Source organism: Bubalus kerabau, chromosome 2, assembly GCF_029407905.1.
Source record: "Bubalus kerabau isolate K-KA32 ecotype Philippines breed swamp buffalo chromosome 2, PCC_UOA_SB_1v2, whole genome shotgun sequence".
In the NCBI taxonomy this organism is placed as follows: Eukaryota; Metazoa; Chordata; class Mammalia; order Artiodactyla; family Bovidae; genus Bubalus; species Bubalus kerabau.
The window spans coordinates 144,559,339-144,575,042 of NC_073625.1; the positions used below are offsets into that span (position 1 = coordinate 144,559,339).

The 15,704-nt window shown below is 38.3% G+C and overlaps 1 protein-coding gene across 9 annotated transcripts in view; it reads left to right on the plus strand.

Moving 5' to 3' along the window:
* Nucleotides 1–12,162, plus strand: part of MECOM (MDS1 and EVI1 complex locus) — a 637,339-nt gene extending 625,177 nt beyond the window's left edge. For 7 of the 9 annotated variants that reach the window (XM_055569119.1, XM_055569120.1, XM_055569121.1 and 4 more), the window contains 4 exons: nucleotides 494–638; nucleotides 4,556–4,792; nucleotides 5,619–5,802; nucleotides 10,635–12,162. In XM_055569119.1, coding sequence (XP_055425094.1) covers nucleotides 494–638; nucleotides 4,556–4,792; nucleotides 5,619–5,802; nucleotides 10,635–10,769 — 701 coding nt within the window. In that variant the 3' untranslated portion in view covers nucleotides 10,770–12,162. The remainder of the gene's footprint in view (nucleotides 1–493; nucleotides 639–4,555; nucleotides 4,793–5,618; nucleotides 5,803–10,634) is intronic. The other 2 variants (XM_055569123.1, XM_055569124.1) reach the window with 2 other exon arrangements.
* Nucleotides 12,163–15,704: the final 3,542 nt, after the last annotated feature.

Sequence of the window (15,704 nt, forward strand, 5' to 3'; positions counted from 1 at the left end):
TCTCATTCTATGAATAAAAACGTTCCTATATCACAGTGGGAGTAGGAGGAAGCTGGTGGGAGAAAGAGCATCTTTGGGAGATTGTACCTCATGATTTCAGTGGTTCACAGTAGTCCCCATTAATTCATTGGCACAGATACTGTGGTAAAATTGGGAAGACCTTGACCTCCTAAAGTTTTCATTATTAATACTTGAAAATACTTGAATACTTTAGGAAACAACATTGATCGAATGAAGAAGGTGTGAGATTTCAAATAAGTCGCCCTCTAAATGATGGCACCCCACTCCGACTCCAGTACTCCTGCCTGGAAAATCCCATGGACGGAGGAGCCTGGTAGGCTGCAGTCCATGGGGTCGCTAAGAGTCGGACACGACTGCGCGACTTCACTTCCACTTAGGAAACAACGCTGATCGAATGAAGAAGGTGTGAGATTTCAAATAAGTCGCCCTCTAAATGATAGTCTTTTTCACAAAAGGCTTTCTGTCCCCTCAGGTACAGCAACATCATCGCCTCATTCTGAACTGGAAAGCACAGGTGCAATCCTCGATGACAAGGAAGACGCTTACTTCACAGAAATTCGAAATTTCATCGGGAATAGCAACCACGGCAGCCAGTCCCCCAGGAACGCTGAAGAGAGGTAAAGCTGGTCTTCCCCTTTTTAAAGTCAGTGATTTCAGAAGTGAACGTTTTGAAATACATTTCAGTGCTCATTTTTGTGACACTGCTTTACTCCTGCCACCAATGGTTGGTGTTTGTTTAGTACAGATTAAATACCAAGTGTTCTTCTAAGCACTTTATGTGTATCAATGAACTTAATTACCCTAATAACCCTATGAGATAGGGACTGTAATTATGTAATTTTATCACTGAAGGAATGGCGACATTGAAGGTTAAATGACTTGCTAAATGTCACATAAGTAATAAACGAGATTTAACCTAGGCTGTCTGGTTCTATAGCCCAGGATTTTAGCACCATTCTATTCCGCCTCTCGTTATAGCTAATTAGAATCTTTTGCAAAACTTGGCAATTAGAAGGGAAAGCCACACAGGGGTTCAGGTGAATCATTGACTAATGCTGGTTACTATTATGTGTCATATTATGTATAATGTATACATACAGCGACAGTGTGAGTTGTTCAGTCGTGTCCACCTCTTTGCAACCATGCCCATGGACTGTACCCTGCCAAGCTCCTTTGTCCATGGATGGGATTCTTCAGGCAAGAATACTGGAGTGGGTTGTCATTCCCTTCTCTAGGGGATCTTCCCAACCCAGGGGTTAAACCTGGATCTCCTGCACTGCAGGCAGATTCTTTACTCTCTGAGCCACCAGGGAAGCCCCATACATATAATGTATGACTGTATATATTATATGACTATATGTATCTATATATGTTAACATTATATGACTGTATGTATCTGTAGATATTTATACATAAAATACTTATTGTCATCCAAATATCTTTTTTAAAGATATCATTTGTGACTTAATAAGATTCTATCACTTCTTTATATGCTTTCAAGTGCATCTTTATTTAATTCCAGCATGTTTGTTTCCGTGGGTATAATTACACTTGTTATTAGTGACCTGGTGTGCTGGATTCCTCTTGTCATTCTCAACATCAAGCATATATGGCTTAACTGATATACAAATAGGGCTTCTCTGGTGGCTCAGCAGTAAAGAATCTGCCTGCAACGCAGGAGATACAGATTCCATCCCTGGGTCGGGAAGATCCCCTGGAGAAGAAAATGGTTACCCACTCCCGTATTTTTGCCTAGGAAATCCCGTGACAGAGGAGCTTGGCAGGCTACAGTCCATGGGTCGAAAGAGTCGGACACGACTGAGCAACTAACAACAACACAACAATCTAGCATTTTATGTTTTATGTGATATAAATGAAACATTATTTTACCCAAACTACTGGGTTTAATTTTTCTTACCTATAAGTTATAAATATCTGGCATTGAGAACTGTGTTATTCTAAAGATAACTATCCAATGGCCTATTAAATTAGGATGCTGCACCGTAAATTTTAATGTAGCATGAAATTAGTTAATGAAAGTTCCATTACTTTTTATCACGCAAGTGTTGTTATTGTCCTCTGTTTTTGATGCTATTAAAAGTCAGAGTTAATTGTTTCAGGTAGTTTTCCATTAAGGCAGTATTAAATAAGCCTTATTTTCCAAGATTATATAAAAATATATGATCACTTCTGTTGTTTAGCTTGTATAAAAGTGTCTCTAAGGGAAAGAGGAAAGAATATCTGCTATGGCATGACTCTTCCAGCTTCTGAGAAGCCTGACAAAACGAAACTTTGTGCTGTTGGGCGTATCTCTCCCTCTGCTTGCCCGTGTGTATGTGTGTGTGTGTGAGAGAGAGAGAGAGAGAAAGAGAGGGAGAGATAGAAAGGCAGAGGTGAGGCAGATACTCAGAAGTACAAAGTACTAAGGACAAGTAAGAAAGACAGTCATGATCTTATATTTTAATAATGATAGTTACATGATACAAATAAATATCGAACAAAAAGCACCATTTGTGTTCTGAGACACCTATTCAGATTTCAAACCCTTAGTTGGAAATTTGTGAACCATAAAGCTGCAACATCTGGCTTCAACATGTCTAAACAGCATAGAAGTAAGAAGACTGAGTCATCTAACTTTTCTCCCCTCAACTCCTATCAGACTACTTTTGATGAATAATTTATCTTCTATAAAGGCAAAATTAACAAATAGGTTTTCTTAATCACGTTGGCTTTGTTACGTTTGGTTTTCATCCATGCACTCTTTTGTTCTTTTACTTTTTCTTTCATTTATTTTAAAATAACAATTTCGATCCATTCAGGTCAGCAAGTTGGCAGTGTAACTGGAAACTAATAATTTATGTCTGTGCAAAACATGTTTTCATCATTCTTTGATAAAAGAGGTTAAGTGATGGATTGTATAAAAAAAAACTTAATGATGATATGACTTTTTCTGGTCAAATGAATTTTTACTATGTGCCTCTGTCACACCCAGGATTGTTTAATTTATGTATTTTTTTTTCTGTCCTGGGAAATCTAAATATAAAATTATACTCATTTTTTTTTAAATGTGGGAAATTGATGGGGGTCTATTGCTGGTTTCTGATTTTCCATAACCTGAAAAATAGTTACATTGTGAAAATTGTACATGACTGTAACAATAATTTAGCAGCCTCAGCAAGTTTTCTGAGTTAGTAAACATGTAGGACTACCGGATGCCAGTGTGTATGCTAAGTCGCCTCAGTCATGTCTGACTCTTTGTAACCCCATGGATGGTATGTAGCCTGTGTTAGGCTCCTGTGTCTCAGCATGGCATTCTCCAGGCAAGAATACTGGAGTGGGTTGCCATTTCCTTTTCCAGGGGATCTTCCTGGTCCAGGGATCGAACCTGCATCTCTTGAGTCTCCTGCATTGGCAGGCGGGTTCTTTACCTCTAGCGCCACATGGGAAACCCACCTAGACACCTACGATTGTTTAATTTCTAACAAGCTTTCTGTACTTGGGCAAGTGCCTTAACCTCTCTGATCATATATCTTTGAAAGGAGGAAGTTAGGAGGGATTCAAAACATTTATAATTATTTTCTAACAGTTTCATCTTAATCTTGCAATGAAAGAAATTCAGCTTATACATATTTTAATGTTTTCTTTAAAGCCTGAAAAGCTTATCCTCATTTCATAAACATTCTGCAATGTATTAAATGGGGACTTCTATGTTATTAAACATTTTTTATAATTAAACTTTCGAATTACATATTGCAATCCTTGCCACCACTAAAATATTACAAATGATGTTTTAAATATAATAGGCTTCTTTTGCATCATTATATTACACATATAAACTTCAAAAGATATTTGTACAATGACATTTTTATATCATTTCCCACCCCAGTGTTATCCTGGGAAACAAGGAATATTTTTACATTCAGACTATCACGGATAATTTGAACAAAGTACAGATAAATGAGTTCTCAAACTTCCAAGTCTCAGGAGAGCGTTTAAGTGCCGCATACCACCAGTGTCACCTAGAAAGAGCAAATACTGGTTGGCCCTTGGCAGCCACTCTAACACTTTCTTTGAACTCTTAGATTCTCTTAAAGCATGCATGTTGAAGCTTTGGCAGTGTTGCTTATGGGTATGAGTTTTCCAGAAATCTGTTCTCTTAAATGGTGCCTACTTCTATGGTAATTAGGTAACTTTCTATAGAGAAAAACCTGTGTGTGCTTTTTATATCATATATAACAATATCATTTATCAAGCAAAGGCCTGATAAGAAATAGGAGACTAAGATTGTTTTCCCAGTTCTGCCAGAGGTTCCATTTATAATCTGAATAATCACACAATTATTTTTTTTCATTTTTCCATTTGTGAGGTTACATGTTCCCATGGTTGCCATAGAGCATAAATGATAAAAATTTACTCTAGAAATGTGGAAAACCTAAATTATTGCTAGACAGACATAATGTTAATAATAGAGCTAACTGCATGTTTTGAAATGACACCAGTAATTGAACCTGCTTCTTTTTTATGCTTTTGAAAGAATGAATGGCAGTCACTTTAAAGATGAAAAGGCTTTGGTGACCAATCAAAATTCAGACTTACTGGATGATGAAGAAGTAGAAGATGAGGTGTTGTTAGATGAGGAGGATGAAGACAATGATATTACTGGGAAAATGGGAAAGGAACCAGGGACGAGTAATTTACATGAAGGAAACCCCGAGGATGACTATGAAGACACCAGCACCCTGGAAATGAGCTGTAAAGCATCCCCAATGAGGTGAGAAGCAAGGGTGGACCCACAGAGGGTTACGATTCCTGCTGCTCTGCTCTTTCACCAGCACGCTATTCCAGGGGATAAGCAATTTGTGAGCAATGAATCGTAAAAACTGTTTGAATTAGCAAGGCATACGCAGTGGATTAATTTTAAAAAGACGGAAACAAAGTGGCCATGAACATAATCCTCAGCATATAAATACATCGATAGATGTGGAACTCTGATTAATCTGAGTAAGGAAGGGTAAATGAAAGGTTAAACAAGTACACAATAACTTATTTAGACTCTACCTATAAACCTCAAAGAAAAATAGAGCTTTTGGCATTATCTAATTTATTCAATTTATCATGTGTTATTCAAATATTGAGAGGAATATCACTTTATTTGCTGTATATGGAATCTATATAGATGACAAATGTTTAAAAGGAAAACATTAGCCCAATAATTAAATTGACTGGAATATTATATTTTCATATGGATAATTGGTGCCAACTGAATATCATCGTAACTGGCTTTATTTTAAATGGAAATTGTATGAATTCTGTCTCCACTGCATTGCTGACTCCACATGTCATTGACTTTAATTCTTTATCTCAAATATATTCTTGCTTTAGTCATGAAAAATCTTAAAAGAAATATATGTATAAGATACAACATTTGTAAGTTTTTTGAAGAATTCAAGAATCGATGGAGGCTACTTTCTACTGCAAATATAATATGACGTTTGACAAGTGTATGAAATCAAATGAAAAGTGATTTGGTTGGATATCAAACTGAAAAAGAAAAAAAAAAAAACAACCCTCTGTGCTTTCCCATTGGTTCATTTTAGGTATAAAGAGGAAGAATATAAAACTGGACTTTCTGCTCTAGATCATATAAGGCACTTCACAGATAGCCTCAAAATGAGGAAAATGGAAGATAATCAATATACAGAAGCTGAGGTGTCTTCTTTCAGTGCTTCCCATGTGCCAGAGGAACTTAAACAACCGTTACACAGAAAGTCCAAGTCACAGGTACATACTTTCCTGCAGTATAGCATCCTGGTGACATTGTGCCTTTGATGCCAAAGGCAGATACTCTTTGCAGTGTTCTAGAATCTGAGCAGGTTCAGATGCTTTACTCAAAAGGTTCCTATCTCTGCCTATGACTGAATCCAAAATAGTTAGCCACTACAGCAATTAATATGACTGGATTCTGCACAGAAATTTCTGTGACAAACCCTGACCTCCAATAATCCAACCTTTCCTTTGCAATCACCTTACTTTTGTATAGATGGTCCATAAACATTTGATTGCACCTATTTGGAGTAGGAAATGGCAACCCACTCCAGTATTCTTGCCTGGAGAATTCCATGGACAGTACATGGGGTTGCAAAGAGTTGGACACAATCTAGCGACTAACAATTTCACTTCATTTGTATATTACTTCAGAATTATTTTCTAATTGCTTTATGTCTATAATTTTTGTCAACCTAATTATATTTTGATATTTTTGGAAAGTGAATTCTATCCCCTGTTCTTTTTTCTTACTGTACATAGTTAGTAGCTTCCCTTGTAGCTCAGTTGGTAAAGAATCTGCCTGCAATGCAGGAGACCCAGGTTTGATCCCTGGGTTGGGTGAATACCCTGGAGAAGGAAATGGCAACCCACTCCAGTATTCTTGCCTGGAGAATCCCATGGACAGAGGAGCCTGGCAGGCTATAGTCCATGGGTTTGCAAGAGTTGGACATGACTTAGTGACTAAACCACCATACATAGTTAATATACAAATCAACTAATGATAGAATTTAGAAATAAACTAAATTTAGGAGGGTCAGAGTTGAAATGAATTGCCAAAAGTCTATAGTAACTTAATGGCAAACCTGGAAATTAACCCTATCAGTTTTAAATGAATGAATGAATGGTACCCAAGTTCGATGGGGTTTACAGCAATCTATCAGCACTATGGTAACCAAAATAAATCCATCTGAGGATCTATAAATATCATTGAAAAGAGCCTCAGTTCTTCTTTCACAAAAAAGGGAATCAGTCCTTTCTGCTTGACATCTGCACTCAACCAGTTTGTTTGTTCAGGTCCTGAAAAGAAGAAGAAAAAAACTTTCTGTCATAACCATATTTGTTGGTCACTTAGGTGTAATTGTTTGATCCTGAGTTCATTTTGGAGGTGCCCCTACATACCAAACCGTGTGACTGTATTCATTACTACATTTGGAAATTTTCTATTTGGCTGAGATGTTTTGGGCCATCTTAATAGCAAATGTGGTCATATCTCAACTAAAATGGGAAAAACGTTATCCCACTGGGATAGTACCAATTTTAAAATATTAGTAAATTCAATAAAACGTCTTAAGATGTCAATGGTAACAGACAAAACAAATGTTTTTTCTGAACTAAAGTGAAAGCAGCCAGCCTCATCTCTGACTAGCTGCACTTCTGTGGGTTTGAGAACATCACTTCACAACTCTGGGTACCATTTTCTTACTGTAAAGTGGGGTGAGTGGAGAAGACATCTAAGATCCCTTCCTGCTCTGTCATTCAATGGTGATAAAAATGAACTTTGCAATTTCTAACGTTAAAAGTAACCCAGCCAGTTTAGACATCTCATTTTCACTTGGAGACAGCCGTAAGAAGTGGCTAATGTTTTTTGTTTTTTTAACTCTTAGTTTCCCATTTTTCCTTCCTTATTGATCAGAGAAACTGGGGAGCCAACTTTTCTTTTTTTTGAAAAAAATTATTTTCATGATTCCACTCCAAATTATAAGACATTACAAGGCACAATACTGAAAATTCCTGAAACTGTCACAAGTGATAGAAAGCAAAGGGTCCTGGGAACCTAGAGGTATTGGAAGTGATATATTTCAGTACCGGCATTTTGATATATAAAGTCCCTGCCCAATTGGGCTAACAATTACCCTCACGAGAAATACTAGAATTTTGCAATTTTTAACTTGTATTTTTATTGTTACTTTATAATGTCATATCGGAGAAGGCAATGGCACCCCACTCCAGTACTCTTGCCTGGAAAATCCCATGGATGGAGGAGCCTGGTGGGCTGCAGTCCATGGGGTCGCTGAGGGTCGGACGACTGAGTGACTTCACTTTCACTTTTCACTTTGACGCATTGGAGAAAGAAATGGCAACCCACTCCAGTGTTCTTGCCTGGAGAATCCCAGGGATGGGGGAGCCTGGTGGGCTGCCGTCTATGGGGTCGCACATAGTCGGACACGACTGAAGCGACTTAGCAGCAGCAGCAGCAGCATAATGTCATATATATATGTATATATATTTATATCAGTTTGAAAATGGTCTCAGGCCTTTTTGCAAAGTGACTTTGTTTCATGAGACTTTATTCTTTCATTCCATTGTCGCTGTCAGTTTTGTGCTGAGCACTGATCCTTGTGCATGAAAATGTTTATTTCCTTTGATTACCAAAAGACAGATATTCCATATTTACCACTTTCTAGAATCTGAATAGATTCAGATGCTTTACTCAAAACTCATACATTTACTCTGTGATTTTTATAGTGATTGAATGGAAAATAGTTGACTAATACAACAGTGGCTGCCCTCTGCATGGAATTTTCTCTGAAAAACCTATACAAAAAGGTAGTTTCAGGAGGCATGTATGCATGCACAGTGAGTTGCTTCAGTCGTGTCCAGCTCTTTGCGACCCTATGGACTATAGCCCACCAGGCTCTTCTGTCCACGGGATTCTCCAGGCAAGAATACTGGAGAATTGCCATTCCCTTCTCCAGGGGATCTTCCCGACCCAGGGATCAAACCTGTGTCTCTTATGTCTCTTGCAATGGCAGGTGGGTTCTTTACCACTAGTGCCGCCTGTGATACCTGCAGTTTCAGGATGCGTGCATGTGTACTATGTCTCTTCAGCCATGTCCGACTCTGTGTGACGTTATGGCCTGTAGCCCGCCAGGCTCCTGTCCATGGAATTATCTAGGCAAGAATACTGGAATGGGTTGCCATGCCCTTCGCCACAGGTAGTTTCAGGATAACAGGTATTATTCACATCAGGCACGCTAAGCTAAACACTTTATGTAAGTTAGTGCTTGTGGTTCCTCCACAACCGTTGGAAGTAAGTTGTTATTATTATCCACATTTTATAGGAAGGAAGTAACCTTGAAAGATGAAGCAACTTGCCCAAGGTCACACAGCTAGTTGAATAGAGGCAGGATAGAAGCCAGGATTAAAACTTAGGATTTCAAAATTTTCTCTCTGCTCCCTTTTCCTTTTCTAAATACCAGAATGAGTTTTGTTAAAACCACGTCAGACTAATCTTTTCTCTTGATCTGTAAATGTGAGTACATAATGAAATAAAGTTAAGTGCTCACTTCACCCATACTTTAAACCTGAAAAGGAGAAGGACTCTGTATTATTTATCCTTAACATCCTAGGACCTAGCACAGTGCCTGGCATAGAGTAGATGCTTAAGAAATATTTTTTAAACATCTGCTGAGTTTTTGTGGGGGTCCAAAAGGCAAATTGCATGCAGAAAAGTCAAATGTGTACATTTAGAGCAGTGACCCAGCAAATCAAAATCAGCCCGAGAGGGCAGATTTTCTAACTGTATGCCATGATTACGGAAGAAACCACAGACCAGCCACATGTCTCAGCATGACTCCCAGAGATGAAATTCTGCTTCACAACAGAGGCATTTTGTCTTTGTTTACCGACAGTGGAATGTCTTTGGCAGGACTTTAATGATTCCACTTCAGCAGCATTTTGACAAGCAAGTTAGCAATGGATGAGACCAACAATAGCAAATCAACAGTGAAAAGTTCACTCCCAAGTCAAGACCAAACATTTCATTTGAATATTTGACTTGGCAGCAAATGGGGAGATTCTCTGAACAGTTATTTAGAATTTGACATGATAATAGGTAAGAGAGTACTTGCTCACAGAGCACCCCTGTACATCCTCTGCTTGGCAAACCCTGGAGCCCAGGGGTGAGAACTTTGTTGGGTCTTGTGATTTGTTTGAGTTTTTGGTAGAACCTACCTCGATTTGCAAGGTCTTTGAGTGTCAGCATTGAATATTTCAAGCTTGGAGGGGAAGTAGAGAGAGGACACTGGATTTGGGCAGAAAAGCTTTTATTGATGACTTTCCTGGTGGCTCAGATGGTTAAGCGTCTGTCTATAATGTGGGAGACCCGGGTTCCATCCCTGGGTTGGGAAGATCCCCTGGAGAAGGAAACGGCAATCCACTCCAGTACTATTGCCTGGAAAATCCCATGGACAGAGGAGCCTGGTAGGCTACAATCCATGGGGTCGCAAAGAGTCGAACACGACCGAGCGACTTCACTTTCTTTCTTTCAGTGTCTAGTTAAGTGACTTTGGGCAAGTCTTTTCACCTTCAGGGCTCTCAGTCATCCAGAGAAGTAGTCTGTAGCATGCTTCCTCTAGATGCTTCCACAGTGCTGTCAAGGCAGAGTTGTCTCTTATATGTATTTTCTGTTTCAGTTGTAAGCATTCAGTAATATTTTGGGTGAGTCAAACATGTACATCAACAGTGAAAGGATGGTTATTATATTTATGGCTGGGGAGGGGGATGACTCCTGTTTCTTAATGGAGGCATAATTGTCATTCTAGGTAGGATCATTAATTTTTTGTTCTGCAGATTGTGTCACTTTTGTGGCCCTGAGGCACTGAAGGCCAGCAGTAACTCCATGCCATTGTAACACACAAGAAATGTCCCTCACTTTTCCCAACACACCCATGAGGGATGCTCCTTCTCAGGGTCCCGTCTCTTCCTAACATTTACCCAAGATAGCCTTCAAATGAAAAGTGATGTTTTTCAAATGCCATTTACCAATTCTCTCCTTTCTACCCCAGGCATACGCTATGATGTTGTCATTGTCCGACAAGGAGTCCCTGCATTCTTCATCCCACAGTTCTTCCAATGTGTGGCATAGTATGGCCAGGGCTGCAGCAGAATCCAGTGCCATCCAGTCCATAAGCCACGTATGACATTCTCAAGGTTGACCAGAGTGGGACCAAGTCCAACAGTAGCATGGCTCTTTCACGTAGGACTATTTAAAAGACTGCTGAGCAGAATGCCTTAGAAACCTGAAGGGTCACTCATGTAAAGTCTGGGGACCTTAAACGGAATGATTAAAAAAGGAAAGAAAGAAAGAGAAAGAAAGAAAGAAAAGGAAACTATTTATTCTCGATATTTTGTTTTGCACAGCCAAGGCAGCTGCTGACTTCTGGAGGATCAATGCGACTTAAAGTGATTCAGTAAAAAGGAAAACCTTGCTGGGCAGAAGGCGTCTTCCCATTCACCTTGCCCTTGGGAGCGGGTGGGTGAGAGGAGCAGTTGAGATGGCGGCATGAACACTCCATAGAAACTGAATTCTTTTTTTGTACCTGACACATGATTGGGAACAGTTGCTTTTAATTACAGATTTAATTTTCTTGCTTTGTTAAAGTTTTTATGTAATTTAACCCTTTGAAGACAGAAGTAGTTGAATGAAATGCACACTTGATTATTATAGAAACTGATAACAGGGAGTTGCCCATTAACTTTTGCCTTCTTTAAGTACATTGTTTAAAACTAGGGAACAAGGGTATGTGTATATTGTAAACTATGGATGTTCAAATGCTCAGAGAGGTTAAGTCAGTGAAGTAACCTGTTCATCACCAGTACCGCTGTACCACTACACTAATAGAAGGTTTGCCAAATCCTTGTAATAACATCTTAATTTTAGACAATCATGTCACTGTTTTTTAATGTTTAATTTTTTTGTGTGTGTTGCGTGTATCATGTATTTATTTGTTGGCAAACTATTGTTTGTTGATTAAAATAGCACTGTTCCATTCAGCCACTACTTTCTGACGTCCGAGGCACACCCCGTTTTGAATTGCAAGGACCAAGGTGACTCGACCTGTGTATGGGAGTGCCAAATGGTGTTTGGCTTTTCTTAACATTCCTTTTTTTGTTGTTTTGTTTTCCTTCTTAATGAGCTAAATACGAATAGATGCAACTTAGTTTTTGTAATACTGAAATTGATTCAATTGTATAAACGATTATAATTTCTTTCATGAAAGCATGATTCTTCTGATTAAAAACTGTACCCCATATTTTATGCTGGTTGTCTGCAAGCTTGTGCGATGTTATGTTCATGTTAATCCTATTTGTAAAATGAAGTGTTCCAGACCTTATGTTAAAAGAGAGACGTAAATAACAGACTGTATTCAGTTATTTTGCCCTTTATTGAGGAACCAGATTTGTTTTCTTTTTGTTTGTAATCTCATTTTGAAATAATCGGCGAGTTGAGGTACTTTCTTCCAATGCTTTGTACAATATAAACTGTTATGCCTTTCAGTGCATTACTATGGGAGGAGCAACTAAAAAATAAAGACTTACAAAAATGGTTATTTTTCCCACAGTGTTGTATTTTCCCTTCTCATGCAATTTTCGTTTCCCTTTGGGATCCAGTGATTTAAAGATATGCCGTCTGGGACTCTGATGCCCTAACAGATACATGGAATGTAGAGCATGTGTGTATAGACATTTGAGATGACATGAAAGATAGCCCTGGGCCCATGAGGAATTGGACTCTCTTCCACTCATTGCTCTGGAATTTCTCCATGTGGTGCAAAGTCAGGGCTCAGGTGCAATAGTACAGGGTCTTTAGGATCACCCCACATCTGCAGCAACCATTTTAGTTAGGATAGAGCAACCTAGTTTTTTTTTTTTTTCTTCTTTATTTTACGTAGTACATGCCAAAAGGTGTTCTGTGCTTATTTTTGTTTTTAATAACCCAAATTCTGTTAACTGATTCACAGGAGGATGGGGACCCTTTAAATTTTCGTTGATCATTTTAAGTCTTTGTTCACATCAAAATATCATTTTTTTCATGATTAGAATCAGAGGGTAGATATGATTTTGAGTTTTCTTTCTTTACCCCCACCAAAAAATTCACTGCATATTGCTACAAATTCTTCAAAATAATCACTTAGCAGTTTCTCCATTTTCCATGGGTTTGACGTCCTATGATTTCTTTAACCATTTCACTTCTGTTGAAAATTTATGTTTTCTGCTTTTCAGTAGTGTGAGCAATGCTATTTTAATTTTCATGGGGGTAATTTTCCTATGTGTTCATATATGTATGCACAGGTTTGAACCGTGATGAGTGGTATTTCCATATTATAAATTCACTGGTGGAGGAGCCATTATGAATATTTTTTGAACCTTAAATATTATGCCAGTTGTTTGAGAATGTGGCTTTTCAACCAGGCCAGCTGTAGAGGCTTCAGCAAGGTCTGCAGATTAAACAAGTATGACACATAGAAGTAGATCCAGACTAATTTCCCTGTTTGTTTATTTATTCTTTCTTAGCCAAATTGCCAGATATGGAGAGACTTCCGACATCCTTTCTAAATGTCAGTAGTGTAAGAATTAAATACGGGGGAGAGGGGATAAATATTGCTTTTTAAATAGAAAGTGGGCGCGGGAAGTATTCAGAAAATATACTAAAACTCTAAATCTGGTCTACACAGAAAGAGAAGAAGAATCTAGTGTTTGAGACATAAGAACAACACGTTCAAGAAAGTGGAGACTGGGAACGTGTTATGCATTTCCCTTTGTTTTAAAGAAAAAACCTATAAATTCTGAAGCTGTTTGAATATTCTCAACGCTACTGAATTCTTGTTCGATTCTGAGCATGACATTTCAGTTGTTTGCTAATGCTTAGCCCCTCCAAATTCCAAAGAGGTTTTCAAGCCTCACATTTCTGCTTTCTTTTACATTCATCTCGCCAGTGCATCTGTGGTGCATCTGTCCTGCACCACACGGCCCTGTGGGGAGACCATGAGATGTGGTGGAGACAATGTTGGATTTGGAAGATGAAGACCTGACTTTAAGTTCTGGTTCTATTGCTTTGGTGGCTTTTGAGGTCTTAGGCAAGTCATATACCTTTCAAAATTTCATCTGTAAAACCAGGGTAACAATACCTGTTTCTCCTGCTACTGTACTAGGTTTCTGTGGATATTGAAAATCAAAATATATTTTTAGAAATATTTGGGAAAAGTTGAACACATGCAGGCACTTCATAATTTTTATGGTGGTAGTTAAGAGAATAGAATGTGCATCTGTGTGTGTGTTTATACACATGTGTTTATACTATGTTAAAAAGTTTTTAGAATATAACATATCTAGAGTATACAAAAGTGGATATGGACCTTTTTTGGAAAAACTATTGAAATATAGTTGATTTGCAATGTTGTGTTAGTTTCAAGTGTATAGCAAATTGATTCAGTTATACGTGTGTGTGTGTGTGTGTGTGTGTGTGTATTGTTGTTTACACTCTAAGTCACATCCAACTCTTGTGACCCCATGGAGTATAATCTGCCAGACTCCTCTGTCCATGGGATTTCCCAGCAAAAGTACTGGAGTGGGTTGCCATTTCCTTTTCCAGGGCATCTTCCTGACTCAGGGATGGAACCTACACCTCCTGCATTGGCAGGCATATTCTTTAACCACTGAACCACTAAGGAAGCCCATATATATTTCTATATATATGTATATATATGTTCCTTTCCAGATTCTTTCTCCTTTCAGGTTATTACAAGATATTGAGTATACTTTTCTGTGCTATACAATAGGTCCTTGTTGGTTAGCTATTTTATATATAGTAGTGTATATCTGTTAACCCCAAAATCCTTATCATGTTTCTTGAATAAATATGTAGCTTGGAAAAATAAAGAAAACTCAGCTCTTTGAGAACATGAGCCATCCAGTCTAATTGCTGTGTGCTCTCCAAAAATTCAAGGACAGTTAAGAAAACACATTCAAAGAATAAGCACACACATACTTTTATTTTCAGATAATGACCATCAACCAATCATTATTTTTTATACAGAATAAATAAAATGAGCTATTCATTTTCAAAACTGACTGTTATGCCAGTGTCATGCTAGGAATGTGTGCATCCATTAGCTCCATTAATCATCGCAGCAAGCCTGCATGCAGGATGTATTATTCCTGTTTCACAGACGAGGAAACTGGAGCTTAGAGAGTCTTAGAGCCTATTCCACTGCCACCCTGCTGGGAACTGGCTGGCTGAGAATCCACAGGTGCCAGGCTCCTTAGCCCACGCTTAGTCAAGCATCTCAGATCTCCGGGTTCAGGAGCAACTGAAGAAGTCCAAAAAGATCTGTTCCAAACCAAGGCTATGTGCCAAAAGAGGCACAGGTCTAACAAGGCTATGTCCCCAAACCAAGAGACTAAGGTTGTGGGAGATTCAAATATGCCCCAGAGACATTTAAACATCTGAGTCTTGACTGTGAAGAGTTTGAAAGGTAAGCGCCGAACAGTGGTTCCCGGGCTTTTTCTATTCAGATTATTTCAAGTCAGAACCATAACACTTGTCCTCTTAAAAGATCCTAAATACTTCCTTAATAGGAGGGAGGTCTGAGTCATTTTGTTTGCATATTTTTAACAGGTAGCTTGAATGTCTTCCTTATCCCTTTTCAAACAAAAATTTACTCCAAACTTACACTTGAAATTATTAACATGACATGAGTTAAGCCCTTTCTAAAATAGTTAGCAGACTCATTGTGAGAAAAAGCAAAAGTGAAGGCAAGTAGAGTTGATAGTGTACTTATTTCATGTTCTCCAGGTTCAAAGAATTATTAATGGAAGGATTATGGGGAGAAGTGGGATGATTGAAAACAAAAACAAAAACTAATAGTCTGGGTCCAGAAAACCCAAACAGAGTTTAGAGAGCCAACCAGCTCTTCCCTCAGGAGACTGGTTAGTATCTAACTGTTCATTATAGTCTGCATAATTCATTTATGAATACAAGAGATTCTCCTTGGTGCAACATTTAGAAAATGATTAAAATATTTATAAAAAGGAATGTAGAATGGAAACCGTCAAAAAATCCAGAAAATAAAAAG